The 26,375-nt window shown below is 60.0% G+C and overlaps 1 protein-coding gene across 1 annotated transcript in view; it reads left to right on the top strand.

Annotated features, from left to right (window-relative positions):
- The window catches only part of CELSR3 (cadherin EGF LAG seven-pass G-type receptor 3), a 32,621-nt gene that overhangs the window by 2,350 nt on the left and 3,896 nt on the right, over positions 1-26,375 (top strand). Inside the window, 29 exon segments of the mRNA XM_050904373.1 lie at positions 3-311; positions 8,360-8,992; positions 10,613-10,835; positions 11,290-11,405; positions 12,297-12,385; positions 12,813-12,970; positions 13,171-13,334; positions 13,800-13,925; positions 14,102-14,271; positions 14,510-14,695; positions 14,843-14,953; positions 15,224-15,392; positions 15,647-15,788; positions 15,980-16,100; positions 16,420-16,603; positions 16,697-16,798; positions 19,117-19,211; positions 20,020-20,229; positions 20,718-20,901; positions 21,401-21,550; positions 21,841-22,009; positions 22,316-22,483; positions 22,813-22,939; positions 23,117-23,323; positions 23,430-23,604; positions 24,166-24,278; positions 24,589-24,668; positions 25,324-25,450; positions 26,103-26,243. Coding sequence (XP_050760330.1) covers positions 3-311; positions 8,360-8,992; positions 10,613-10,835; positions 11,290-11,405; positions 12,297-12,385; positions 12,813-12,970; positions 13,171-13,334; positions 13,800-13,925; positions 14,102-14,271; positions 14,510-14,695; positions 14,843-14,953; positions 15,224-15,392; positions 15,647-15,788; positions 15,980-16,100; positions 16,420-16,603; positions 16,697-16,798; positions 19,117-19,211; positions 20,020-20,229; positions 20,718-20,901; positions 21,401-21,550; positions 21,841-22,009; positions 22,316-22,483; positions 22,813-22,939; positions 23,117-23,323; positions 23,430-23,604; positions 24,166-24,278; positions 24,589-24,668; positions 25,324-25,450; positions 26,103-26,243 — 4,949 coding nt within the window.

Here is a 26,375-nt window from a genome sequence, read left to right as displayed (position 1 = left end):
CTGCCCCCTGGTCAGCAGAGCCACAGTCCACATCAAACTCATTGACCAGAATGACAACAGCCCTGTTCTCAAGAACTTCCAGATCCTGTTCAATAACTACGTGTCCAATAAGTCCAACACCTTCCCTTCGGGGGTCATAGGGAGGGTCCCAGCTTATGACCCAGATGTGTCCGACCGCCTCTTCTACACCTTTGAGCGGGGAAATGAACTGCACTTGTTGATTGTAAATCAATCGAGTGGGGAGCTGAGGCTGAGCCGTAAGCTGGACAACAACCGTCCGCTCGTGGCCTCCATGCTGGTGACTGTCACAGGTAGGGTATGAAAATCATTAAATCTTTAGTGCAGTACCTTCGGGGCGCTCTGCGTGCTCCCCCTCGGGGAGCCCATTCTGCATCGGGGGGGTGGGTTGGGGACTGGCAACAAGATTTGGATTGGGAGTCCCTTCCAATCAGGGAATAATACTGGAGGGGCTGGGAAGGGTGGCAGTGGGGGGCATGCTGCAGGGGAGCGCTCTGTAAGGGGGCCGAGGCTGGAGGTGGTCTGCAAGAACAAAGCATCGTTACTCAGCTGTGAGGATAGCTTGTAGCTGCTAGCGAGACACCTTTGGAGGTGCTGTCACCAGCGAGGCTGTGACGCCGTGGGGTGCTGGCTGGGCAAGCAGCCCATTTCCGGGGTGGCCAAGCTGCTGGCCCAGGGGCTGGCACGCCGCTTCACTCCCGAGCTTGGGTGGCTCTTCTCCCTGCCGGGACTGAGCGCTTCCCCGGCTGTGCTCAGGAGGGAGGGATTGAACTTGGTGCGGAGGAAGCCCTCTTAAAAATACCTGTCTGCTGGTAGCAAACGTTTCAGTCCGGATTCTGGCTGTGGCACCTACTGACACCTGCGCTTTGTGGTGTGGCTTCTAAAACCTGGTACCACCTTTCTGCAGCCAACTTAGTGTTGCAGGGGACAGCTGTGACAAACCTCAGAGCGCAGTGCTTGAAACTCTCGCGTCATGAGTATTGCCGGAGTATCCAAATGCAGATGCTAGTGGTAGCTGCCGGGGTGGCTTTGGGGAGTGTTGGGGTCCCCTCCAGCCCAGCTGAGGGCAGGGCAAAGATGGACCTAGGGGCTTGTCTGTGAGCAGGCGGGGTTTGGAGCTGGAGCTCCCCACTGCCTGAGCTTTGCCTTCACCATCAGCCTTTCTTTGCTTGCGGATGCGTGATCTGAAATGGAGGCATCCATCCATCGCTGAACCGAGGAGCGGCTCCAGGGGAGGGAGGGCAAGAAGCCCTCTTTGGAGGGGCCAAGCGCCGAATTACCTACAGTACCTGGGGAGCTGTATGTTAAATTGTGATGCTCCCCTGATCCTTGGCTACCAGCTGCCCTCCCTTTTTACCTCTCTATCTGGCTTGTTCAGCGAGGGGAGGATTTCTTTCAAAAGATGGAGCAAGGGCTTTAAGAGGAGACCTGTTCAAGGCGATCCTGCATGGCCAGCGCCAGCCCGTCGGTGGATTGGGGCTCTTTGGGGGTTAATTGTAACCGCAGGGCTGGCTGAGAGCGGGTGCAGGCGCACACATGCCCATCACTGGAGATGGGGGGTGGTTTTGACCTTTCCAGCTTCTGCCCGAGTGTGTTTATGCAAGCCCTGCCTCCTCACACACTTAACCCTGCACAAAGGCAGGAGACAATCACGTCCTGAAGTCTTGCGTCGAGCCGCCTCGCGGCAAGGGGGCCCTTGCAATTAGAGTGTCGTCATCTTCCAGCGGGAAGGGAGACTGGGAGAGGTGCGCTCACGAAGGAGGGGAGAAGATGGAAGGGGAAGAGCTGTACCGGGGAGGGAAGCGAGACACTGGAAAACGGGCCTTTTGTTGGTTTTGATATTGGCTGTGGAGGTGGAGGTCTGGTTTGGTTTTTCTGTCTTTTATTGTTCGAAGCCCCCCGCCCAGCTGGCAGCTCCGTCAGCACCGCTGTTGCTGTGTGCAGGAGAAGGGTGGGTGGGTGGGTTTGCAGAGCTGGTGGCCAAGACATTCAGACCCGGCTGCATTGTTTGCCCGGGCGCAGCGCCATGCCGGAGCACCTTCCTCCTGCAGGAAGGCAACAATAGCACCTAGGTGGGTGCCCTGAGGGTCACCATCCAAGGAGGGAGCGTGTGCCTTCCCTGCCTGTCTGTGAGCTTTATGGTCCCCTTGAGGGAGGCTGGATCCTCCTAAAACACAGGGCAAGGAGCCCTTCTGCCTGCCTGTGAGCTGTGTGTGTTCTCAGCTCAGCCCCTTGTAGGAGGCAGGGAAGACTTGGGCCATGACAAAGTAGTGCCCTTCCAGGGGGACTGACAGCCTCAAAACTGACCCCAGCTCCTCGCAGACATGCGGGCACCTATGGCTGCTAAAAACTGCTCTTGGCTGCTGAGGATGCAAGACAGTGGGGTGGTGGGGCTGCGTCTGTGGCCAGCAGCACAGTGTGAAATCGGGGCATTGTAGGAGACTGACATCGTGTTGACTTTAAACTGTTCCAGGCTGGTTTCACTGGGCCAGGCTGCTGTGCTGGTGGCAAGGGTGGAGGCTCAGCTGCACTCAGCTGTGGCTGCTGCATCGCCCCTGTTCCCCTCAAGCTCTTTGTACACAGCTCCCCTCGGCCTGCAGCCCAGGAGCTTGCCCTGGTGAGGGGACCCATTTGTCCAAGATATCTCACCTAAAATCCCAGCCTGGCAGGGAAGACCCCCCACTAGAGCACATTTGTCCTGACTCCTATGTCTGAACACATCAGAGCCATCTGTTCAAGCCGGGTAAGGGTCCCAGAGCTGCCCTGAGCTTTCACAACTTACATGCCTCTCCTCTCTTGAGGAGGCCACTCTCAGCAGCTTCCTCCCCTGTTAGGTCTGTCACAGCTGGAGGTGCTGACCACAGAGTTAGAGTGGAAGACTTAAGGATTTCCATTCCTGGTTAGGGAACGGTTTGGAGTCTTCTTGGTTATTATATTTTAGTCCCTGTCTTTAGAGCTATTGGGAGAGTGACATTCATACTCTGTGCAGGGTGAGGGGAGTCTGATTTACTTCCAAGATCTCTTAACCTGTCAAGTATCATCAGAATCCTGAGAGATCTGCCAAAGCCCTTCAGAAGTGGTGAACAACGTTCACCTTACCCATGCCTGTCTCCTCCTTTCCTGGCTTCTCCATCTGGAGGTGTTTTACTGCTCCTCAGCTGCAAATGTGAAAGCTACCCCTGTCTGTCCCCAGAGCACCCTCGCTATCTCTGGGGTGGCCGCTCAGGGTGTTGCAGTCAGAGCGGTGGCTTTTGCTCTTTTGGATGCTGGCTCTGCTGCTCAGAAGAGGACAGGTGGTGATGCACCGGAGCCTATTTCTGAGCTCATGGTCCCCCCAAGTGAGGGACAGGGGTGCGTCCCCTCCTGGGTCAGGGCGGTCGTTTGAGCTGAGCTGCCCTCTTCCTGATCCCTGGAGCTCCCTGGGAACCTGAAGACCAAAATGTTTGCTGTAGGGGAAGGGAAACCTCTACTAGTGACTCCGAGGCTCTTGGGGTGGGAGCGTTGGCTGGAGCCTGTGCCTTGTGCCGCATGGCAGGCTGGGGTGCTGCCTGGGGATCCGGAGAGCCTCTGCAGCACAGGGGGACAGGAGAGATGGGCTCTCGCCCTGGCAGACCCAGGAGACTGTTGGGCAGTGGTCGGCAGCCCTGCTACCCCCAAGAGGTTTCCAGTGCAGGCCTGGAGCTCCATTCCCAGGCTGACAGCACAGCTCCCCAGGAGGAGTCTGCTGCCCATCCCGCTCTCTGGCTGGAGCTCTTCTTTCTGTAGCTTCGCTGCTTTTGAAGCTGGTAATTGTCAGACTTGGAAGTGCAAACACAGTGAACTGGTGCTGCCCAGCACAGGGGTTAGAGCCCCTCACATCCCTTCTCCCTGCTCCTTTCCCTGTAGGCATGTTTCCAGGGCTCCTCGCTTTGCTGCATGAATATTCACCAGGCACCAGCTCTCCAGCCACAGGATTTAATCAGAAAGGCTGAGCATTCGTGATTAAAATGCCTCCCAGGGGGGTCAGGGCCTCCAGCCAGCTTTGGGCTTTCTTTTGGTAGCTTTTTTTTTTTTTCTTACCCCATTTGCAGCAGGTCATTCTCTTAACCATCTGCTTCCCCTTGCATGGAGCCGAGGGGGAGGCAGCCCTGGGTGTGATGCTGAGGTGGGACAGTGTGTTATGGGGGAGCTTACTGAGGAGGGGCCGGGGCTGGCTCTGCACTGCTGTGGGGAACTGAGAAAGGGGCGCTTGGGCTTTCCTGCCATGGGCTGCGCAATGCCAAAGGCATCGGACACCCTGCAGCCCAGCTTCTTCCCTGCCCACAGCCTCCTTGCTCCTGGGAGGCGTTGCTGGCCTCCGGCAGGCCCCAAGACTCAGCATCGCATCAGCCAAGGCCTAATAACAGCCATAAATCAGGCAGATGTCTGCCAGCCTATTGCTGGGTGCTGAGCAGCCCTTGGGGAGAGTGAGAGCTGTCCCCTGGGCCTCACGGCTGCTTCCGGGTGAACCATGAGCCGGAGAGAGGAGAGCGGGAGGCAGCTGGGCTCAAACTGAGCTCATACTTGACTTGGCCAGAGAGGCAAACTGCGAGGAGGGGACAAAGGGAGAGGTGAAGGAGCGGGGACATGGCGCAGCTTTCCCCTGAGAAGGGTGGTGGTGGCATCCCAGGGTGCTGCCTCACCAGGTGGTCCCTCAGGGAGGGATGCCAGGCTGCTGGTGGCTTGGGGAGCATCTTATGCCGAGTGCGGCTGAGCCAGGCTTGTGGCTTTCCCCTTGCTCCTGCCTCCCCAGGGCTGGGTGATCTCGGCAGCCCATGAGCCTCTTGCAGAGAAAAGGTGCCTTGGGGGATGCAGGTGGTGATGCCAGTTCCTTGCACTCAGCCTAGGCAGGTCTAAATCCCCTGGCACGTCCAGCCAGGTGCTGGACAGAGCTGTTTGGTAACTGCTGCTCATGCTGCCCTCCATGTCAGAGCTGGCAGGGCGTCACACAGAAGGGTGGTTTCTCACCTTGCTTCCATATGGGGTGGGAGCAGTTTGATTTCAGAGAGAAGCAATCCCCCCTTCCTCCAGGAGATTAGCTTCTGGGTGACTGTACTGGCACCGCTGCTACCCCAGCCCAGTGAGAGCCTTATCTCCAGAGCACCAGCCCTGGCGCACAGGCTGGTGCTTGCATGGGAATTTGCAGGGTTGCCAGAAAGCTTTCACCTTCTGAAGAGAAGAAGAGAGAGAGGGGAAAAAAGGGAGACATTTCAATCTTTAAATCCTCCTGCACTGCAAACTTCAAACAGGGCTGAGCGAAATCAAAAGGCTTTGCAGCACAGCGGCCATGGGAAGAGAGGAACAGTAAAGGCAGCTTTGCACATGAGGCTTGGAGCTGGGGCACGGGTGGGGGACAAGGGGCTGGCATTTACACCCCTGGTCCTTGTCGGGGCTGGGGCTGACTGGGGTGCTGGGAAGCCTGCTGCCCCTTGTGCCACCTTGCACTGGGTTGCAGGAGATGAAGCAGGGTCTGGCTGGGTTTGCCAGGCTTGTTTCACATGTGGCCTTGGTACAGGCTGGCCAGGGCTGCCTGGTGGCAATGGTCTCATCTGCTAGCCTGTCCTGTGCGTCCTGGTAATGGCGGTCATTTGAGCAGCCGCCCAGGCTACATCTGTGTGCAGGAGATGTGCCACGCAGTTATGTCCCGGTTGGAAGGGCGGGCAGGGGAGGTGTGGCGGCACGGGGCTGTGCTGTGCCTTCGCATGGCTGAGGACAGGATCACCTTGAAGATTGTGGGTCCCCTCCCTGCTCTGAACAGCACAGGGTTGTGTCATACCAGGCCAAGAGAGGGGCAGAGATTACAGTGTGTGAGTAAATGAGCAGCTCTCCTGTGTTCACACCAGTAATGCACTGTGGTCCCTCCGGGGCCACCGCGGGCTAGACCGGACCGTGGCACCTTTGGTGCAGGGTCCTTCTAGCAGGGTGGTCACGCCAGTGTGCTTGGTTATAACACACATGGCTGCCCCCTGGGCTGTGAACAGCCAGAGCTGCTGAGGGCTCGTCCTTCAGCTTTCCGGCTGCGAGGCAAAGGGGCAGAGCCTGAGCAGCCAAGCCCTGAGCGCATGGTTTGCCCACACCAGTGTGTCCTGGGGGACCGGTGAGGGCTGGGGTGAGGCAGAGGGAGGGCTGCCCTCAGTGGTGCTGGGGGCATCTTTGCTTTAGCCCCTCTTCCCCTGCGGCGTGATCCACCCTCCTGCCTACCTTTTCACAAGCCCATCTCCCATGTCAGCATTTAAATTGGGGCCCAGAGTGTTGAACCTGACACGGGTGCCCAGGAGAGGATGCATGAGGCTGTCTCTGCAGAGCTCATTTACCTGCCAGGGGTCAGTGTGGCAGACGGGGAAAGGGAAGCGTCCCAGAAAACTCCTTGCCCATGGTTCAGGTGGCCTTGCATGCAGGGAGGCACAGGCAGCCGAACCCAATGTCCCCAGGGGAAGGGAGTGGCTTGCGTTTGCCACTCATTGGTCATGTGTAGGGGATGTTGCATCAAGGCTTGGTACCCAGGGATAGTCCTGGGAGTCACCGTTGAGATGTACTGATGTAAATGTTGTCTTGGTATGATGGTGGAGAGCCAGGTTTCCAAGAAAATGTGGGTGTTTGGGGCTCTCAGGTGGATGGGGCATGGGAGATGGGAACAGCAGGTGACAGCCGTGTGCTGCTGATGCCTGTGGGGCACTGGCATTGGGGTGCTGACAATGGGCTGGAAGACGGATCACCCCATTTCGCCAGGAGCAGTGAGGTTCTTGATGAGCCACATCGAGTGTTTCTAGGGCCGCAGAGGTTGGCACGGTCCTTGCTTCATCATGCTGAAGGCTGGCTCTGCCTGCCAGAGCCTGCGCTGCGGGCAGAGGGCCTAGAAGGAGGGGGACTGGGAGAGAGGAGGCATCTTGGAGCAGCAGGCAGGCTTCTGCTCCCTGGGTGCCCTGGCCAAAGCTACTAGCAGAGGTGCCTGGGGTGGCCTGAGCGAGGGGGACATTGGCAGGCTGCTTTGTGGGATATCTCCTGGCAAAGCCACTGACTGGGGTCATGTGGAAAGGAGAGTTAATGACTGAAAAATAAAACCACTGCACAAACTTCTGCCTGGGCAGAGAGGTGGAAGAGCGACAGCCCCAGCAAAGGGCCAGGCAGCTTGCATTTGGGCAGTGTAAAGTGGCGAGGCTGGGGAATGGGCTGGGGCAATTGTGCTCTGGAAGGGACTGGTGGGATTTTTATCTGAGCAAGTTATGGGGCTTGCTGCCTGGCAGGTCCCCAGCTGGGGTAATTACAGTCTCTGTCTCTCTGGGAGGGGTGCTCTGTGCCTGCCTGTGCTTGTAGCAGTGTTTCCTGGAGGAATTAGGAGCATGGTCACATCTGTCTGTCCAGCTTCCATCTTGGCCAGTATTTCCTAATTTGCAGCAGGGTGTGACCCTCCAAGGTAGCAGCATCCGTTGGGTTTCTGGGAGATGGATAGGTGGGGTGAGGCAGGGGGCCCCAAATCGCATAGCTGCTGGGGTGGGTGCTGCGGTGGGAGCTGTGCCATTGCCTGTTCAGGCTGGTGCTGCACTGCCTGTGCCCATGCAGCCTGAGCTGCTGGCACATGAGTGTGCCTAACCTGGGGGGTGAGATGCTGCTAACAGCCAGGGTCCTGGGAGAGAGCAGGCAGGCACGCTGGCACACTCCAAGTGTACAGGCACGCTCCTGTGTTTGCGCCTGGGAGATGGCTTGCGTCGTGTCGGGTCCTAAGGGGAGGGAGTTTGTTTCCAAGGAAAATAAAGATTAAAGAGAATTAAACAAACCAGAGACGGGCCGAGGGAGGAAGAGATGCGGAGCAGATGGTGAGAAAGGGGGAAGCAGGGAGACAGGCACAAAAGCCTTGGAGACCCTGCAGGAGAGAGGAAGGAAACGGCAGGAGGAGAGCGCAGGGAAAGGCAGCGTGGGGGAGACAGACAGGGCGCAGCAGGGAAGCAAAACACCCCGGGGCCTGGCATTGGCTCCTGTGTTTGCCCAACCTCCTGCTGGGACTTCCTTCTGCCCAAATCTTACCAGCATCTTTGTTCCTGTGAGCTCAGTTTGCTGCCAAGATCCAGGACAGGGAGGAAACCTGAGAGTTATCTCAGTGGAGAGCCTGAAGGGAGGGAGAAGGTGCAGCCGCACCGACTGCTCCCCCTCCAGCCCAGGTGGCACCCTGCTAGCCCCCGGGGCTGTGGCTCCAAGCTTCTTTAGCCAAGGACACAGGCCTTTTGGGGGCTGCACTGGGGTGCAGGGCTCTGCCCTGGGGTGGGAGGGAGGAGACCCTCCAAGCAGCAGGCAAAGACCTGCAGCATGTCCCTGTTCCTTCCCACAGATGGGATCCACAGCGTGACAGCCCAGTGCGTCCTGCGGGTGATCATCATCACGGAGGACATGTTGGCCAACAGCATCACGGTGCGGCTGGAGAACATGTGGCAGGAGCGCTTCCTCTCCCCGCTGCTGTCCACCTTCCTGGAAGGGGTGGCCACCGTGCTCGCGACGCCCAAGGAGGACATCTTCATCTTCAACATCCAGAATGACACGGACGTGGGCGGCACGGTGCTCAACGTCAGCTTTTCGGCCCTGGCACCGCGGGGCGGGCGCTACTTCAGCTCTGAGGAGCTGCAGGAGCAGCTGTACATGAAGCGCATGGCGCTGACAGGCGCCTCCATGCTGGAGGTGCTGCCCTTTGACGACAACGTCTGCCTGCGGGAGCCCTGCCAGAACTACATGAAGTGCATCTCTGTCCTCAAGTTCGACAGCTCAGCCCCCTTCATCGCCTCACCCTCCACCCTCTTTCGGCCCATCCACCCTATCACCGGCCTGCGGTGCCGCTGCCCGCAGGGCTTCACCGGGGACTACTGCGAAACGGAGATCAACCTCTGCTACTCCAACCCCTGCCTGAATGGTGGGATCTGCACCCGCAAGGAGGGGGGATACACATGTGTTTGCCGCCAGCACTTCAGCGGTGAGTGCCCAGGGCTGGGAGCCACGGGGGGGATGGGTGAGCAGGTCCCTTGGCATTGCTGTTGCCATGGCGGGATGCTCTTCCCAGCAGGGTGGTGGGAGTCGGAGCCGCTCTTTGCCCGCAAAGGTCCAGCTCTGCTCCCGGCTCTCTGTGTTTCCATGGTGCTGGATGTGCAGGGCTGAGGTTGCCATAGAAATCTGTCTTGTAGGGAGGTGGCATGGAGGGCTCTTGGGGACCCTGGCCACCATCTCCCAGCCTTTTTCACAGAGCAGGGGGACTAAGCTGGACTGCGCCAGGCTGGGGCACAGGAGGCTCCTCAGCCCTGCCCCATGCCAGTGGGGTGATGGGCTCTGGGACCATTGGAGGTGCTGGTTTCAGCCTGTGCCAGTCTTCAGCTGGTCTGGCAGAGGTGTGGAGCCCACACTGGCCCCACGTGTAGTGGGTGAACTGCTGCCCACCCAAAACAGAAGGGAAGGCTGGGCCTAACTGCCCCACCAGGCAGGATCTGATCCAGGCAGATTTGGTCCTAGCCGTGGGGGGAATCCCTGGGCTGGCTAGTGTCTTGTTGCCACAAGTCCCCAACAGGCTTTGGAGACCCATGCCTGGCCAATGGCAACCTGGGAGTGAGGGAAGGTGGCCTGTGGCTACTGGGGAGGGAGCCCCTGCCTTGCCTTCCCTGCCAGGAGGGAGCACGGCAGCAGATGGCTGCCTTGGAGCTGCTCTCCTGTCGGTGGCTCCTGGTGAGATAAGCAGAGTCAGTGGTAATTAACCCCCGGCATTTGAAGCGTGAACAGCCATTAGCAGAAGGGTTAATGAGCTCGTTTCCCTGTCACTTCATGCTGTCTCCTCATCCTCCTTGCGTGCCACAGAGCAAGTAATGGGAGCAGGGCCCGGGGCGTAGGACTGCAGCTGAGCAGTTCCTTGCATGCTGCGGGGACAGCACGGGAAAAGGGGCTGGCCAGACCCCCTGCACTGCACTGCTGAGCTGCCTTGGGGCATCCCCATTACCAGTGCCAGCAAGGTGCAAAGGTATTTGGTGTCCCTCATCTGGCTGGTTTCCACTTGGCTTTTGCTCCTACGTCAGAGCATGCACGCAGGGTTAGGAGGCTCCTGGTGCTGTGGGTGAGACTTTCATAGCTGAAAGTGGCACTGGGCTGTCCCCACACCCTGGAGCCAGGACTGCGATGCCTGTGCGGTGGCAGTGCCCAAGGAGGCACTCTCAGCATCGCCAGGACTTCCCTGGCTTGTCCTTGCCTCTCCATCCTTAGGACTGTACAGCCCAGCTGTGGCCAGTCCCCTCCTGTCCCATTCCCATGCCATCCTGGGTCCAAACTTGCCCCTTCAGCCAGAGCTGGCATCGCATCCAGCCCAGTAGCTCGGGCTGCAGGGCTGGTGGTGGTAGCTAGCTTGCTGGCTACTGTGGGGAACACCTGGGTGACACTTGGGTTGTCACATCCTTTGCCTGTCCCCAGCCGCCCCACAAACTCCTGCCTCTTGGCTGCCCTGCCCCAAACCCAGGCTGAGGTCTGCACTCCTGGAGCAAGGAGCGGATGGGTGGCCGCTGCGTGCGTGCCCCCCAGCTGGGACGTGTTCCAAGCCTTTCGTCGTGCTCCCCGCCAGGCGAGAACTGCGAAGTGGACAGCCGCCTGGGACGCTGCGTGCCCGGCGTGTGCCGCAACGGAGGCACCTGCACCAACGGCGCCGACGGGGGCTTCCACTGCCAGTGCCCGGCGGGTGGCTTCGAGACGCCCTTCTGCGAGGTGTCCACGCGCTCCTTCCCACCGCGATCCTTTGTCATGTTCCGGGGCCTGCGCCAACGCTTCCACCTCACCCTCGCCCTCTCGTGAGTCCTCTCCTTCCTCTGCTGGACACCAGCACCTGCCGGTTCACCTGGCCCTGCTCTGGTGGCTCTGGTGCACCCTGGGCCTGTCCAGGGACTTGCTGATGCTCTCCAGACCCCTGCGTTACCAGCTTTGCCTCACCACGGGGCTGCCCTGGCACCTTTAGCCAAAGGGCTCTGAATCTGCACCAGCATGTCTCCCCTGGCATCAGCTCATCTCTTCCTTCAGTGCCTCTGCCCTGCTGCCAGCTCTCTGCCTCCATGCCAGGCCCCCCATGCTCCCAAAGCATCCGCTGGATCAAGCTCCCAGCCCCTTCCCAGCTGGGCTTGCACCCGGGGCCAGGCCCGGGTCTCACCCTGTCCCTGTGCTGGGACGCTGGTGTGTGCCACGGGAGAGCGGGGATCTCTGCGTGCCTCTTGCACACACCCTGCCCTCCCGCTTCCTCCCTTGCCCCAGGTTCAGCACCGTGGAGCCCAGCGGCCTCCTGCTCTACAACGGGCGCCTGAATGAGAGGCATGACTTCCTGGCGGTGGAGATCATCCAGGGGCAGGTCCAGCTGAAATACTCCACAGGTAGGCTCAGCCCTGCCTGTCGCAGGATTTGTGCCGTGGGAGCTGTGAGAAGGCCTGCGCTGGGCAGGGAGAGCGGGGTGCTCCCCTGGATGGAGCCCGTACTAAGGGAGACAGGGTTGAGAGAGGTGTTGGTGAGCATCAGTGGATGGCACAGGGGATGGGTGTGTGTCTCAGGACCCTCCCTAGGCTTAGGAGTGCAAGTGCAGCAAGGGGGTTGTGAGCACCAACCAGGACAAACCCTTTTGGGGTCTCCGCTGCTGTTCTGCCCTGTTATGTCACTGCGAGCTTCACCTCCTGCCTTGCCGTGAGCCAGTCTGGAGAGGAGGACCCTCCTGGGAGGGTGTTTGCTATTCTGTCTGTCTCATCCCTGCTGCCTTGTGCTGTTGCTGTGCCCATCCTGCGCCCATCCTGCCTGCCCTGAGGCGTGTCAGGATCAGCTGCCAGGAGCACTGGGCCCTCATGTTAACAACTGGGGCTTCCCTGCCATCCTGGGTCTGGCGCTCCTCCCCTCTCCCCTGCATGCAGCGCCTGGTGGCCATCCTGCTACTGCTCTGGTTGCACTGGTCTCCCCAGGGCAAGGCCCAGCAGCGAGCGGCTGGCAAGGGGCCAGATGCACGGTGCCAGGGCACCCTGGCAGTCGGCCTGGATAGAGGAGCCATCCCGGGGTGCTGGCTGCCAGTCCCATCCCAGGGCTGCGATTCTCCCCACCCCGCTCCTGCTGCAAGGCCGCAGCAGGCAGAGGCCAGCGTGCTGAGCTTGTCTCCTTGAAGCCCTTCTCCATCCCTGCACAAGGCCGTCGGCAGCACAGCAGGCTTGGTGTCTGCAGGAGGGGCAGGCGCATCCGAGGGCTGTCCGGCTTTCCTCAGCGTGCCATCATCCCTATCTCCACAGGAGAGTCCAGCACGGTGGTGAGCCCTTACTTGCCGGGGGGCGTGAGTGATGGGCAGTGGCACACGCTGCAGCTCCGCTACTACAACAAGGTACGTGTGCCCCAGCTGTCCCCCTGCGCGCGTGGGTCTCTCTCCGCGCGAGGCGTAAGCGAGCGGCTCTGGCTCTCCTGTTCTCTAGCTCTGCCCCATGGGGGAGGCTGTGGAGAGAAGGTAGAGGTGGTTTTCAGCCCTTGGGGATGGGTACAGTGGAGCAGACAGCTGGGTGCAAGGGGAGATTGGCTCTCAGGACCGTGCTTGGAGCCTGCAGGAATGCGCTCCATGCAGTGTCCTTGCCTGTGTCCATCTCTGGCGCTGTTTGCTCGGCTCGGCTGGAGATGTCCCTCCTGCTTTGCTCACACCTCCACCAGTGCAGTGGTGCCTGGGTGATGCTCAGGCCCTTTCCTTGCTGTTGTGTGAGCCCTTGGGTGCCTGGGTCTTGGGGGCACGTGCGCTGCTAATGCCCTGTGTTTGGTTTCAGCCCAAGGTCAGTGCCCTGGGGGTGGTGCAGGGCCCCTCCAAGGACAAGGTGGCCATCTTGACAGTGGACGAATGTGACGCCTCAGTGGCCCTGCAGTTCGGCAGTGAGATCGGGAACTACTCCTGTGCTGCAGAGGGTGTGCAGACCAGCTCGAAGAAGTGAGTTCCTTGGGGACTGCTGGGCACTGCTGCAGTGGGGAGAGGAGCAGGGCACTTGGGTCCCCTGCAGAGTCAGCCCTTCACGTCTGGGACCTTGGCTGTGTGTGCCTGTCCCCGAGGACGTCTGCTTCCCAGCCCCTTGCACTGGGCTGGCCTGAGGTTGCTGTGGCTTTTAAAGCCCTGGACTTCTGTCCTTATAGGTCCCTGGACCTCACAGGTCCCCTGCTCCTCGGAGGGGTCCCTAACCTGCCGGAAAACTTCCCTGTCACTCACCGGGACTTTGTGGGATGCATGAGAGACCTATACATCGACAGCAAACGCATCGACTTGGCCTCCTACATCGCCAACAATGGAACTGCTGCAGGTACCAGTGCCTCTGCTCCTGCGAGCCCCTGCCCTGGGAATTGCCTCTCCTGCTCACGCAGCAGCACTGCCAGGCTGTAACAGCATCATGGCAGCACAGGTGGAGCTGAGCAGCTTCCCATTGGAGAATGGGGCCTCCAGATCCCCCTAAATGAGCCAAACACCACCCCAGCTAATGTTCTGGGAATGTCCCCTGATCCCAAGTGCAGCGTCTGCAGAGCTGGCCTGTCTGGGAGATGCTAGGGAGTCAGTCCAGCTCCACAGTGTCTTTCTTCTGGCATAAGGAGCAACGACAGCCTTGACCATCATCCCTGAGCAGGCAGGGCCCGTGCGGAGAGACTGAGTGGCTGGAATTGCCCCTCTGGCAGCCAGGGAAAGGGCTGGCGGGCAGTGGTCCCTCTCCATGTGGGCTGGGGGGAGGTGGTGAGCAGGTCGAGGCTTATGTGGGTGACTTTGATACCTCCAGGCTGCCATGCCAAGCACACGTTCTGTGACTCCAGCCCCTGCAAGAACGGCGGCACCTGCTCTGTCAGCTGGGGGACCTACTCCTGCCTCTGTCCTGTTGGCTTCGGGGGCAAAGACTGCCGCCACCGTGAGTGAGCGGGCGCTGCTGGGCGTGGGCAGGGTGGGTACGTGCAAGACTGTGCTGGGGTTGCTGTGGAAGCAGAGTAAAGGGTCCGTGTGAGATGAACTAGCTCTGTTGTCCCTGCATCTAGTGCTCCCTGTGTAGTGCCCATCCCTTCTCCTTACATCCACTTTCCTTTCCAGCCATGCACCATGCCCACTATTTCCAGGGCAACAGTGTCCTGACCTGGGACTTCAAGACAGATGTGAAGATCTCAGTGCCGTGGTACCTGGGGCTGGCGTTTCGGACACGCCAGCCAGATGGGGTGCTTCTGCAGGCCCATGCCGGCCAGTACACCACCCTGCTCTGCCAGGTAGGGCCACGGCCTCAGCCGCAGCACCGTGCCCAAGCCTCTACTGTCATCTGCCCCAGGAGAGCAGGAGGACCTTGCCCTCCATGTTGACTCCAGCCCAAGCAGAGGGTGGTTGCAGGGAGAGGTGTTTAGCAGGGCTGGGTTTCCCTCCCCATGCTCAGAGGGAGGGTAGGCTGGAGGCAGCTAGAGTTGGTGAGGCCTTCGCTCACTGCTGCTGTTGCTGGTTCCCTCTCTGCAGCTGGCTGGGGGCCTGCTCTCCTTCATGGTGAGCAGGGGGTCCGGGCGCAGCACCAGCCTCCTCCTGGACCAGCTGCGGCTCAGCGATGGGAGATGGCATGACCTCCAGCTGGAGCTGCGGGATGTCCGCAGCGGGCGAGACTCGCGCTACGTCATCACCCTCACCCTGGACTTTGGGCTCTACCAGGTACGTGCTGCTTGAGACCCTGGCATCGGGACGGGAACTGTGGGGGATGCTTGGCATACACAGGCCGGGCTGGGCCTCTGCACCCGCAGAGAGGGCTGGGGCAGGGCTGATGCCAGTTGCCCCGTGTTACTCCCTTTCCTTCTGCAGGATACGGTTGTTGTCGGAAATGAACTGCATGGTCTGAAGGTGAAACACCTGCACGTCGGGGGAGTCCTGGGCTCTGGCGAGGTGCAGAACGGGCTGAGGGGCTGCATACAGGTGAGTCCGTTGCTCTCAGCCTTCCCTTTCCAGTGGGTCTGTTACATGGAAGGGTGGAAACATAGGCCTGGCAGCTGCTGCCAGCGTCCATCCTGCTGGTGGCACTCTCCCTCTGAGCATTCAAGGCTCTGAGGTGCCGTGGGGCAGCCATAAATCAACGCAGCAGGGGTGATGGGGGGTGGCTGCCCCTGGGGGTTTGTGGAGGGCAGGAGGACGGGAGCCTCGCATGTCTGTCCTAGCTTCACCGTGAATTTGTCACCTGCATTGCAGGGTGTGCGACTGGGTGACACCGTCACTGGGACCGTGCTGCCCAAGCCCAGCCATGCCCTGCGGGTGGAGGCTGGCTGCAGTGTGCCGAGCCCCTGCGACTCCAGCCCCTGCCCAGCCAACAGCATCTGCAAGGATGAGTGGCAGAGCTACTCCTGCGTCTGCCAGCCAGGTAGGGCCTGCAGTGCCCTGCCACCCCTTTGCCCTCCACGCCTGTCTGTCTTCTCCTCTCCCCCTGTGGCTCCCTCCTGGCCTGTGACTGCTCTCCTGTCTATCCCTAGGGCAAGTCGCATCCCTGTCAGACACTCATTAATTTTTCTGGAGGGCAGAATCCCTCCTGAGCCCCGTGAATCCACTCCTTGGTGCTCTGGCACCTCTCAGGGGGAAGGTGCTTGCTTTACATGGTGCTCTCTCTCCACACCTCAGGGTACTACGGAGGGGACTGTGTGGATGTGTGTCACCTCAACCCCTGCAAGAACAAGTCAGTGTGTCGCCGCAAGCCAGGCTCACCCCTGGGCTACGTGTGCGAGTGCGGAGGGAACTTTTTTGGGCAGTACTGCGAGCACAGGTGAGATGCAGGGCACAAGGTAGGGCCATGGCCTCTGTGCATGGCTCTGTGCTGCTCTCTCCTCCTGGCTACATGACCAGGGACCTCTCAGTGCCACCCGGCTCATTGGAGCTGCTGAGCAGCTGGGCTGGTGGGAGGAGGAGGCCCAGGGGATTCGGTTGTTGTAACAGCGGAGGTATTTCTCTCCCTAGGATGGACCAGCAGTGCCCGAAGGGCTGGTGGGGGAACCCCACCTGCGGGCCCTGTAACTGTGATGTGAACAAGGGTTTTGACCCCGACTGCAATAAAACCAACGGGCAGTGCCACTGCAAGGTGAGGAGCAGCTGTGCCCATGGGGACATGGCCCATGGCATGCCTGGAGCCCTGCTCATCCTTGATGCTGTTCCTTGTCCCCTCCAAAGGCCTGGCAGCTGCCCAGGCCCTACTTTGTGTGCCCACTTCTGGGCTGGATCCCTGCTCAGCTCTTCTGTGCGGCCTTCCTGCCCCAGCACGGTGACGATGGGGGCAGTGGGGGTTGCTTGCAAATCAGGAGAGCCTGGCCCTTCTCTGCCCTGGCTCCATGGTTCCCCAGGCGCCGGTCTCGGCTGCTGTCCGGATGGGCTGTCTGATGGCTGTCCCCATCTCCCCCCAGGACTTCCACTACCGCCCCAAAGGCAGTGACACCTGCCTGCCTTGTGACTGCTACCCTGTGGGCTCCACCTCGCGCTCCTGCGACAAGGAGACGGGCCGGTGCCACTGCCGGCCCGGGGTAATCGGGCGCCAGTGCAATAGCTGCGACAGCCCTTTTGCCGAGGTGACGCCCAGCGGCTGCGAGGGTGAGTGTGGGCACGGTGGGGAGCTGGTGCCGTGGGGCTTGGCGTCAGTAGCCTCCCCCTGTGACCATCCCCTTGGGGTGCGTGTCTCCACAGTGCTCTATGATGGCTGCCCCAAAAGCCTGAAGGCGGGTGTATGGTGGCCCCAGACCAAGTTTGGCTTCTCGGCTGCGGTGCTGTGTCCCAAAGGCTCCTTGGGTGAGTGGGGGATGCGATGGGGAGGGGAGGGGGCAGCCTGGCTGTCCTGCTGGGGGCTGTAGCAGCCCCAGCAACATCACTCTGTTCTTGTGCTGTCCTAGTCCCATTTAGCTGGGCTTGAGGGCTGGGAGAAGGAAGTTGGAGGAGAAAATGCCACAGCCTAGGGGAGAGCGGAGGGGGCTGGCCACGGGGCTGGGGCTAGGGCTGGGAACAGGCTGTGGGGTCTAGGCCCATCGCCCAGCCCCGGGGCTGTGCATGTTCCCTCGGCCTCGGTCCCCACCTTGTCCCTGCTGCTTTTTGGTTTCAGGGGGCTTGAGGCTGGGGTCAGGCCTGGCATGGCAGCTCGGTGCCTGCAGCGCCTTGCTGCGGCTCCGCTGGCCCCATGCTTGGTGTGCGCTGCGAGGGGAGCAGGGCACAGCGTGCCGTTAGGTGAGTGTCTTGGGTAGGAGTCAACGTCCCGAGCTGGAGGAGGCCGACCTCGGTGACGGGAAAGGCGTGAGCAGGGTGTCTGGGACTCTAGGGCAGCGCAAGCCCAAGGGGACAATACAAACCCTGTCCTTCTCCAGCCGTTCGCCCCAGGAGGAGGCAAGTTCGGCTCCTAACTGTTGTCGCTTCTCTCCCCGGTTCTCTTGCCCTCCGTGCTCAGGCTTGAGGGGTGCAGGTAAGGTTGTTCCCATCTCCCTCCCCCTGTGCTGTAAGGGCTGCGCCACATGGCTTTCCCTCCCTGCTCCCTGCCTGGCACCCTGCACACCCCTGCGCTTTCCCTGCCGCTTCTGGAGCTGCCAAGTGTCTTCCCAATGCTTTGCCTGGCCTCACCGCTCCTACACGCTCTTCCCTGCTCCCAGCACACTAACCAGCACAAACCCAGCTGCAGCCGCATGCAGCCCCTGCCACTTGCTGTCCTGAGCCTGCAGCATTGGCTCTGGGCGGGTCCGCATGCTGCTCCCTGGCTGGGATGGATGCTGGCTCTCCTGGGCTGGTACCTGCTTGCTTAGGCTGGGAGGGGAAGGAGCTGGTGATGAGCAATGGGTAGTGAGGCCAGGGAGGCCATGGACGAATGGCCGTGGGGTGAAGGAAGGGGGGAGCTGTTTGAGCAGGGGGCAGGAACTGATGGGCATGCACAGCACAAGGTCCTCTTCCCTCTGCCTGGCTGGCAGGGGGAGGCAGAGGGACCCAGGGACCGGATCCTGCCCAGATCTGCAGCTGAGCCAATCTCTGTTGTCTGCCAGGGGAAGGCTAGCAGTGTGGAGGTTTGTTTGTTCTCCCTGCTCCCAGCTGCAATGGCACTGGTCCCTGTGCTTCTGCAGCTGGGGGAACGGTGGTTGGGGGGGACAGCTAGGAGCTGGAGATGGTGGGAGGGGGCACGCTAGTCACTGGGGCTTTTCTGAGCAGCAGCTGGAGTCTGCTCCAGGCTCCCTCTCCCTGCCCTGGCCATGCTGCTGCCCTCTCCCAGCCATGGGCACCTGAGTGGGCTCCTGTGCCCTGGTGCCATCCCCAGGAGGGCCTGGTCCACTGTCCTGCCAGGTACGCTGGGGTCGCCTGGGTTCCTCTTGCTCAAAGTGTGCGTGATGACACTCACGGCCCAGGACACTGCTCTCCGTGTTGGCTTTAACAATGCTTTTGGTAGTGGTTAACAGCTGGTCCCAATCATTGATGGTATCTCCATTGCTGTGCAGTAGTGCTTGGGCCCCAGCCAGGGATTGGGGTCTTGTGCTGGGTACTGAACCCACACTGCTGGATGGGGGGTCCTCCCTCCCACTCCTCCATCCCACTCGACTGCAGGGGCTCATCTCTGGGGCAGGTTTGCCAGCCCCACAGCAGGGGTGTTGTCCTCCTGGGGTGACTTTGCCCTGTAGAGAGAGGCAGGACCTCAGCAGGCTTTGCAGGCTGTCAGCCAGGGGATGCCTAGAGCTGCATGGGCTTCACTAGTTTGGGGTCAGATGTGCCCTGAGGACACAGACACGTCCCCACCAGGAACCAGGGGCTTCTCCAGCCCGAGCCGTGGCAAGTCACTTATTCCTCTTTGCAATTCTGTGTGATGGCACCTGGTGTGATGCAGCCCAGAAGCATGCAGAGGAACCCACCTCCTGGAGGGAGGGTACAGCAGCAGCTTGCCGAGGTGAGGCAGACCAAGGGTGGAATGGGTTGCACTGGTGCAAAGCAGGAGGACGGCCCTGGGGTGTTACAGGCCCTCCCCATCATTTGCTGGTGCTGCTCTTTGGGATTAGCTGGTGCAGAGGGTCCCTGCTGGGGGGATGCAGCAGGGGAGCCACGTATCCTGTGCTGAATTTCAGACATGCCCTTCCTCCCGGATTTAGGTGCTGCCGTCAGACACTGTGATGAGGAGAAGGGCTGGCTGGAGCCAGATCTCTTCAACTGCACTTCGCCTGCCTTCAAGGAGCTCTCCATGCTGGTAATCTCCTCTCAGCTCTGCAGCCCTGACAGGGCAGGAGCCATACAAACAAGGGCTCACAGCCAGGTTTCAAAGAGCTCAGCTCTCCATGGGCACCTAGAGTAGGAGAGGGCCTTGCCACAGCGCTCATCACCTTTCTCTTCTCATCTCCTGTCCCCAAACCCATCCCATGGGAGCATTGGTCTGAGCTGAAGTTCACTTTGGTTTAGTCTAATCTTTTGGGTGTCCCCTTCAGAAATGACCTGTGTCCTGCCCTAGTATTTGAGAGGAAAACAAATAACCCTGAGCAGGGCTGAATTGTTTGAAGCTGGTGGAATGTCTGCTCTGTGGGACATCTGTAGCCCCCAGACTCTGTCAGTAACAAATCGCTTTGAAATATCCAGGCAAGTTTATTAAACAGCTGCACCTCACCTAGGCTGCATTGTAACTGAAGCCAGGAGAGTTTCTAGGGAAGTATTGCTAGATGCTTGCCCTGTCCTTTCATCTCCTTTGCCTCTGTCATGTATGGCACTGAGTCAGGAGAATTTCCAGGGAAGTATCGCTAGATGCTTGCCCTGTCCTTTCATCTCCTTGGCCTCTGTTGTGTATGGCACTGGGTTAGCTGGGCCAGTGCAACCCCTGGTGTGTTGCTGGAGGCTGGTTGTCTGCCAGAGATGCTCCTGGTTCTAGTGGCCACCACTGTGACTGTCTGTGGCTTGTGCCGTGGTTTCAAAAATAATCTCTGGGTCCAGTGGGGCCTGCAGCATCCCAGTTTCCCAATGAGGAACCTGCTTAATTATTTAATCTCCTCCTTTCTCCCCACTGGCAGCTGGAGGGCTTGGAGAGGAACGAGACTGAGCTCAACACAATTGAAGCCAAGAAGCTGGCCCACCGGCTCCGGGCCGTGACGGATCACATGGATCACTACTTTGGCAATGACGTGCACATCACTTTCCGCCTGCTGTCCCGCCTCATGGCCTTTGAGAGCCGGCAGCGTGGCTTTGGCCTGACAGCCACGCAGGACGCCCACTTCAATGAGGTGAGTCCTTCCCCCAGATCAGAGTGGCTTCTGATGCTGCTTCTCTTTATCAGCCTGGCTCTCTGAGGGAATCGAGGATGTTGTGAGACCATGTTAGGAGCACTGGACTCCCCAGTGCCACACAGACTGACCCACAGGGGCAAGACCTGTGGAGGCCACCTGCATGGTTGGGGCTGGAGCACAAGGTGGATGAGGAGAGGCAGAGAGCTGGGTTTGCTCAGCCTGGGAAGGCAAAGGGAGGTCTTATTGCTGCCTGCAAGTCCCTCGTGGCAGGGGTGCAAGGAAGAGATATCTCTGTTGGACATTGGTTGACACTGGTTGATGAGTGTTGCGGGTGGGGGCCCATCATAGCAGAAAGTACCCCTCTTCCCCGAGCCCTTGTGCAGCAAGCTGGGCAGAGAGCACAGTGCTGCAGCCTGGGGGTGGTCAGGACAGGGCCCAAAGGCAGTGCTTCCCTCACCCCCTGCCCCCATGTCTCTCCCATGCAGAACCTGCTACGCGCAGGCAGCTCCGTGCTGGCGCCTGAGAACCGGGAGCACTGGGCCATGCTGCCACACAGTGAGCACGGCAGCGCCAGCCTCATGGAGCAGCTGCGGGACTACTCAGGCACACTGGCCAGCAACATGAAACTCACCTACCTCAACCCCGTCGGTGTCGTCACCCCCAACATCAGTGAGTAGGAGCTGGCTGGTGGTGGGGCCTGGCTGGGGTGGTGCAGAGCCACTCCATCATACCCTGTCCACTTCCTCATCTCACTTCACCTCAGCGCAGGTGCTGATAATGTCCTTGGTGGCTCTCTCAAACATGGGGAGGTATTTGTGAGAGATGTCCTGGTCCCATCCCTGCCTGGAGTAGCTGACACACCACTGAGAGCCAGCAGAGCCAGGAGTGTGTTGCCCACTCCCAGTTACCTCCCAGTCTCTAGTGAAAAAGCTGCTGGCCTTAGTGGCAGAAGTAGTCTGCCCTACGGCAGAGCAAGGATCTGGGCTGAGAAGGAGCACTGTAGGTGCTGAGATTTCATGTCATGCCCAAACACGGGACATATCCACAACCCAGCCTGTGGCTCATACGGTCCCTTTGCCAGTGACTTCAAACCTGGGGTGCCCTGGAGCATGGTTGCTCTCCAGGTGGCCATCCTAGAGCTGACTTTCACTCCCTCGCTCCTCTGCAGTGCTGAGCATCGATCGCATGGAGAACCACTCCCATATCCGCCGGCGCTACCCTCGCTACCACAGCAGCCTCTTCCGGGGCCAGCCCGCCTGGGACCCCCACACCCATGTTGTGCTGCCACTGTCAGTGCTGAGCCCCCCGAAAGCAGAAGGTGAGCCTGTGAGCATCACTCAAGGAACAGCATGGTTGGGCGTGGCTGGCAGGGAAGATGTAGAATCATAGAATGGTTTGGGTTGGAAGGGAGCTTTAATGGTTATCTAGTCTGCATGTAGCCCTGCTGAGACCTGGCTCTGTCAGAGGTCCACAAGTCACCCTTGAGAGCTCAGAGCTTCTGACTTCACCACATCCCAAAGGCTCCTGATGGCCTCACACATTGGCTTCAGAGCAGCATGTGTGTGCCTGTTCTCACCACGCCCTTGTGTGCCTCAGCTGCCCCCACAGCAGTGCCCACGCTGGCTGGGGGCGAAGGGAACTACACTGTGGAGAACTCCTCCCCAAGACAGGCGCTGCCAGAGCCTGAGCCCACTCTCACTGTGATCATCCTCATTATGTACCGCACCCTGGGGGGGCTGCTGCCTGCACGCTACCAGGTGGATCGCCGCAGCGTCAGGTACGTCATCCTCCCCTTTGCCCTCCACAAGCACCAGCGGAGAGAGGCTGGCTCAGCTCTGCTCTGCTCCCTCCGGCAGTTGCTGAGTCTGTCTGCAATGGCTTGGGTTTGGTTCCCAGCCAGACGGTCCGGCGGTGCTCTGCCTGTTCCCCACCTTGGCATTGCTCTGCCCCGTGTTTCCTGACCCCTTGGTGTGGGTTGGGCAGAGCTGTTCCTTCTAAGACGTCAATGCAGGGTGTCCGGGAAGTCCCCGGAGGGATGCAACTGCCAGGCATGGTGATGGTAGAGCTCCGTTGCTCCTTGCAGGCTCCCCAAGAATCCCGTGATGAACTCCCCCATCGTGAGTGTGTCTGTGTTCAGCAATCACACCTTCCTGCGGGGCCCCCTGGACACCCCTCTCGTGCTGGAATTTCACCTGCTGGAGACGGCCAACAGGAGCAAACCTCTCTGCGTCCAGTGGAACCACTCCAACCCGTGAGTCGAGCACGGCTGGGCCACTCTCTTTGAGCTGCTTTCCCCAGGCACCTCCTCGTTCCCCGAGTTTCCCTGGCCGTGACAGGCTGTGTGCCTGGGCAGCACTGGGATGTGGGGGTTTCCGTCCTCTCCTAGGGGGTTCGTTCCTGCTGGGAGGGCACAGCAGGGTCCCTGCAGGGCTCCGGCTCCAGTAATTCAGCTGTAGGAGTGCATTTTTATCTGCTGGTAGAAAAGCATTGCCAATCACCCCTCTTCTCTGCGATTCCTTCCCACACACCACACTCATCTGTCTTCTCTCCTAAGTGCACTCTGCTTTTTGGTGGCTGCAGGACCAACCCCTCCGGCTTCTGGACAGCCAGGGACTGCGAGCTCGTGTACAGAAACACCACACACGTCCACTGCCAGTGCTCCCAGTTTGGCACCTTTGGGGTTCTGATGGACAGCTCGCACCGAGAGGTAACCTTGGCCTACGGGGCTGTGGGCAGTGGTGGGGGCTGTTAGCCACTGGGTCCCAGAGTAAGCAGGCAGAGGCAGAAAATTCCCTGTGGGACACAAGTAGAGTTTGAGAGCTCAGCAAGCTTCCCGTGTCTCCCCCTAACACCGCCATTTGCCTTTGGTTCTCTGCTGCTGCAGCAACTGGAGGGTGACCTGGAGACATTGGCAATTGTCACCTATTCCTTGGTGTCTCTCTCCTTGGTGGCTCTGCTGCTGACCTTCTCCTTCCTGACCTGCCTCAAAGGCCTCAAGTCCAACACACGTGGCATCCATTCCAACATATCAGTCACCCTCTTCTTCTCTGAGCTGCTCTTTCTCCTGGGCATCAACCGCACCGAGAACCAGGTCTGTGGGCTTGAACAAGCATGCCATGGGGGTGGGGGCGAGGCGTGGATGATACAGTTAGTGTTGGCACAGTGGGACCATCTCTGAGTGGCTTTTGTCTCCCCAGTTTCTTTGCACTGTGATTGCCATCCTCCTCCACTGCTTCTTCCTCTCCACCTTCGCCTGGCTCTTCGTCCAGGGCCTCCACATCTACCGCATGCAGACCGAAGCCCGCAATGTCAACTTCGGGGCCATGCGTTTCTACTATGCCATCGGCTGGGGAGTGCCCGCCATCATCACCGGTAGGAGCTGCTTGTTCTACAGCCATGCCAAAAGCACCAGTTCTCAGCAGCCTCCTGATCCCCTGGTGTTCCCTGGCTCACTTACCCGGTGGGGAGAGCTGAGGGTAGGCTTGCCACAGCCAGCAGTGCTGGCAGCAAGCAGTGCTGTGGTGATCAGCTGGGGACCACATACCAAGGGCTATCATCTTGCCTCCTGGGGAAAAGTAATTCCTCAGCGCATTTCCCCATGGCTTGTTTGATTGGCAAGGGGCTCCTGCTGTCCCAGGGCTTGTGGTTAAGGTCTCCTGGTTTCCCAAGCCTGCATGCTTAGGTGACCTGTTGCTGGCAGTGAATGCGTGCTGGGCTGGGCTGTGTCAGGCACGCCTGGAGAAAAGGAAATAAAGGCCCTGATGCTGGGGCTTGCAGTCCTGGCTCTTTCCCGTGTGGCGGGGAAGCCTGTGCACAGGGCAAGGAGCAGGGAGAGAGCCCCTTCAGGGCCTTCAGTGCTGGGATGGGATCAACATGGCTTGAACAAGTCCAAGGCTGCTGGGTCTGGACCTGACCTCTCCCTTCCTCCCACAGGGCTGGCCGTTGGCCTGGATCCTGAGGGCTACGGGAACCCTGACTTCTGCTGGATTTCCATTCATGATAAGCTGGTCTGGAGCTTTGCAGGCCCCATTACTGTCGTCATTGTGGTAAAACCCTGTCCTGTTTCACCCACAGCCCTCTCCTGCCTCCCTCCTCCACACCATGGGTGCTCGCCCCTTCCTCAGCTGCCCACTGCCTGCCCCGTACTCTGTACTCTCCTTCCTCAGCTAGAGGCCCTCTCTCTGTCCCTCCTCGCTCCAGCCAAACCTGGGGGAGGCCATGGCTTGGGCGTGAAGGGGAAAGGAGGGGACGTTCACATGGGCCTGGTGGACCTGGAGTCTGCCCACGCTCTGCGCTGGGGATGTCAGGTCAGAGCCAGCCCTTGGCACAGCTTCTAATCAGTGCCAACACTTTCAGATGAATGGGGTCATGTTCCTGCTTGTGGCCAAGATGTCCTGTTCCCCAGGCCAAAAGGAGACCAAGAAGAAATCGGTTCTGTGAGTACTAGTGGCCAAACTCCCAGCAGAGCTCCTGTGGCTCATGGTTTTTAGCATTTTCAGTGACCATCCTCCCTCTTTCACCATCGCAGAGTGCCCCTCTGTGCATCAGTGTCAGCCTTGCAGCCACTCTCCTCTCCCACACCTGCCAGCCACATTAACCCTTCCTAAACTTCGTCCTTTCCTCTTGTTCCTACGTCCCCATCTCTGCACTGTCCCGCCAGCCTGTCCCCCTTCACCACCTGCCCTCACAGCCACCCCTTGTGTCTGCTTGGATTCAACACTCTGCCCTTGTCGACTCTCAGCACCTGCTTCTTCCTCTCCTACATGCTCCTTCTGAGACCTTTCCCTGGTCCCTCCTGGGCCAGCCCTGGAGCTTGGCTCAGCTCTCTGTGGCTCCAAATGACCTGTGTCATTTGGGCCCCTGTGTTTGCCATGTGAGATCCAGAAGGGAAGGCCTGGGAGTCGGGGGGAGCGGAATCGCTGTGTAGGGATGTGCCCACAGTGCTGGGCGCAGCAGAGAGGGCTGGGCAGGAGCGCGCCTTCCCCTCTGGATCTCTGTCTGTGAGCACTAGACTGTAGATTAACAATATGCGCTAACCTCTGGGTGTGTGTCTGTGTGCCTGTCTGTCTGTCTGTCTCTCTCTCTCTCCAGCATGACGTTACGGAGCTCCTTTGTTCTGCTTCTAGTTATTAGCACTACCTGGCTCTTTGGCCTCTTGGCTGTCAACAACAGTGTCCTGGCTTTCCACTACCTCTACACTGTCCTCTGCAGCCTCCAGGTAACTGCCCGGCCTCTGCCAGGGGAGGGCACGGGTCAGCCCAGGAGAGCATCCCTGTGGTCCCCACGGCCATCTGTGGAGAGCGGGTGCCCTGCGCTGAGCCCCCAGCATCCCGCTGGGCTCCTTGTCCCTTCTGCGGTCACCACTGTGGCAGCGGGTGACTCCTGCCAGTCCTCGCTGCTGTGCCCGTGGTGAGTGGTGGCATGGAGCAGGAGGTGGCTGCAAGGCGCTTGGTTCAGAGGTGACATCCAAGGGGCAGCAAGGACCATCTTTGGAGGGAAGGGACCTCCATGCTCTCAGAGGGCAGAGCAAGAGAGCGGCCTGCAACGGAGGTTTCAGACACCCCAAACATGACCCACGGCAGCACCCCGCAGACCTCCTGCCACCGCCGTGGCTGGTGTTGCTGCAGGGGACCTTGCCAGCCACTCCTTAGCCACTGCCAGCCAGGAGGACACCCCACCCTTTCCTCCCTCACCCATGGCCACCGTAGGGGTTAGCACCAATCGTCACTGGGGGGCTCTTCGGTGCATCCCAGTCCTGCTGGCCACCAGGGCCGACACGCTGGGCTCTGGAGGAGCCAGGGACTGTCCCAGCGCTGGCACTGCGGGCGAGCAGGTCGGCCAGCTGTCTCTCACGGTGTCTCTCCCCGCAGGGCCTGGCTGTGCTGGTCCTGTTCTGCGTGCTGAACGAGGAGGTGCGGGAGGCCTGGAAGCTGGCCTGCCTTGGCAAGAAGGGGCAGAGCGAGGAGGCCACGAGGAGCACGCAGGTGGGCGAGAGCAGGAGCAGCCCAGGGGTCTGGGGATGGGCTGCCTGCCTGGGACAGGAGCTGACAGGGACTTCCCTGCTTCCCCGGGGGGATGGCAGGTGCCGGGTGGGAAGGCCATCCCCTGGGCTGCCGCGGCACCTCCTTAACGGCACGTGCCCT

This window comes from Gymnogyps californianus, chromosome 13 (genome assembly GCF_018139145.2).
Source record: "Gymnogyps californianus isolate 813 chromosome 13, ASM1813914v2, whole genome shotgun sequence".
In the NCBI taxonomy this organism is placed as follows: Eukaryota; Metazoa; Chordata; class Aves; order Accipitriformes; family Cathartidae; genus Gymnogyps; species Gymnogyps californianus.
The sequence above is the reverse complement of the archived record's forward strand: the minus strand, read 5'-3'. Positions and strand labels throughout refer to the sequence as shown.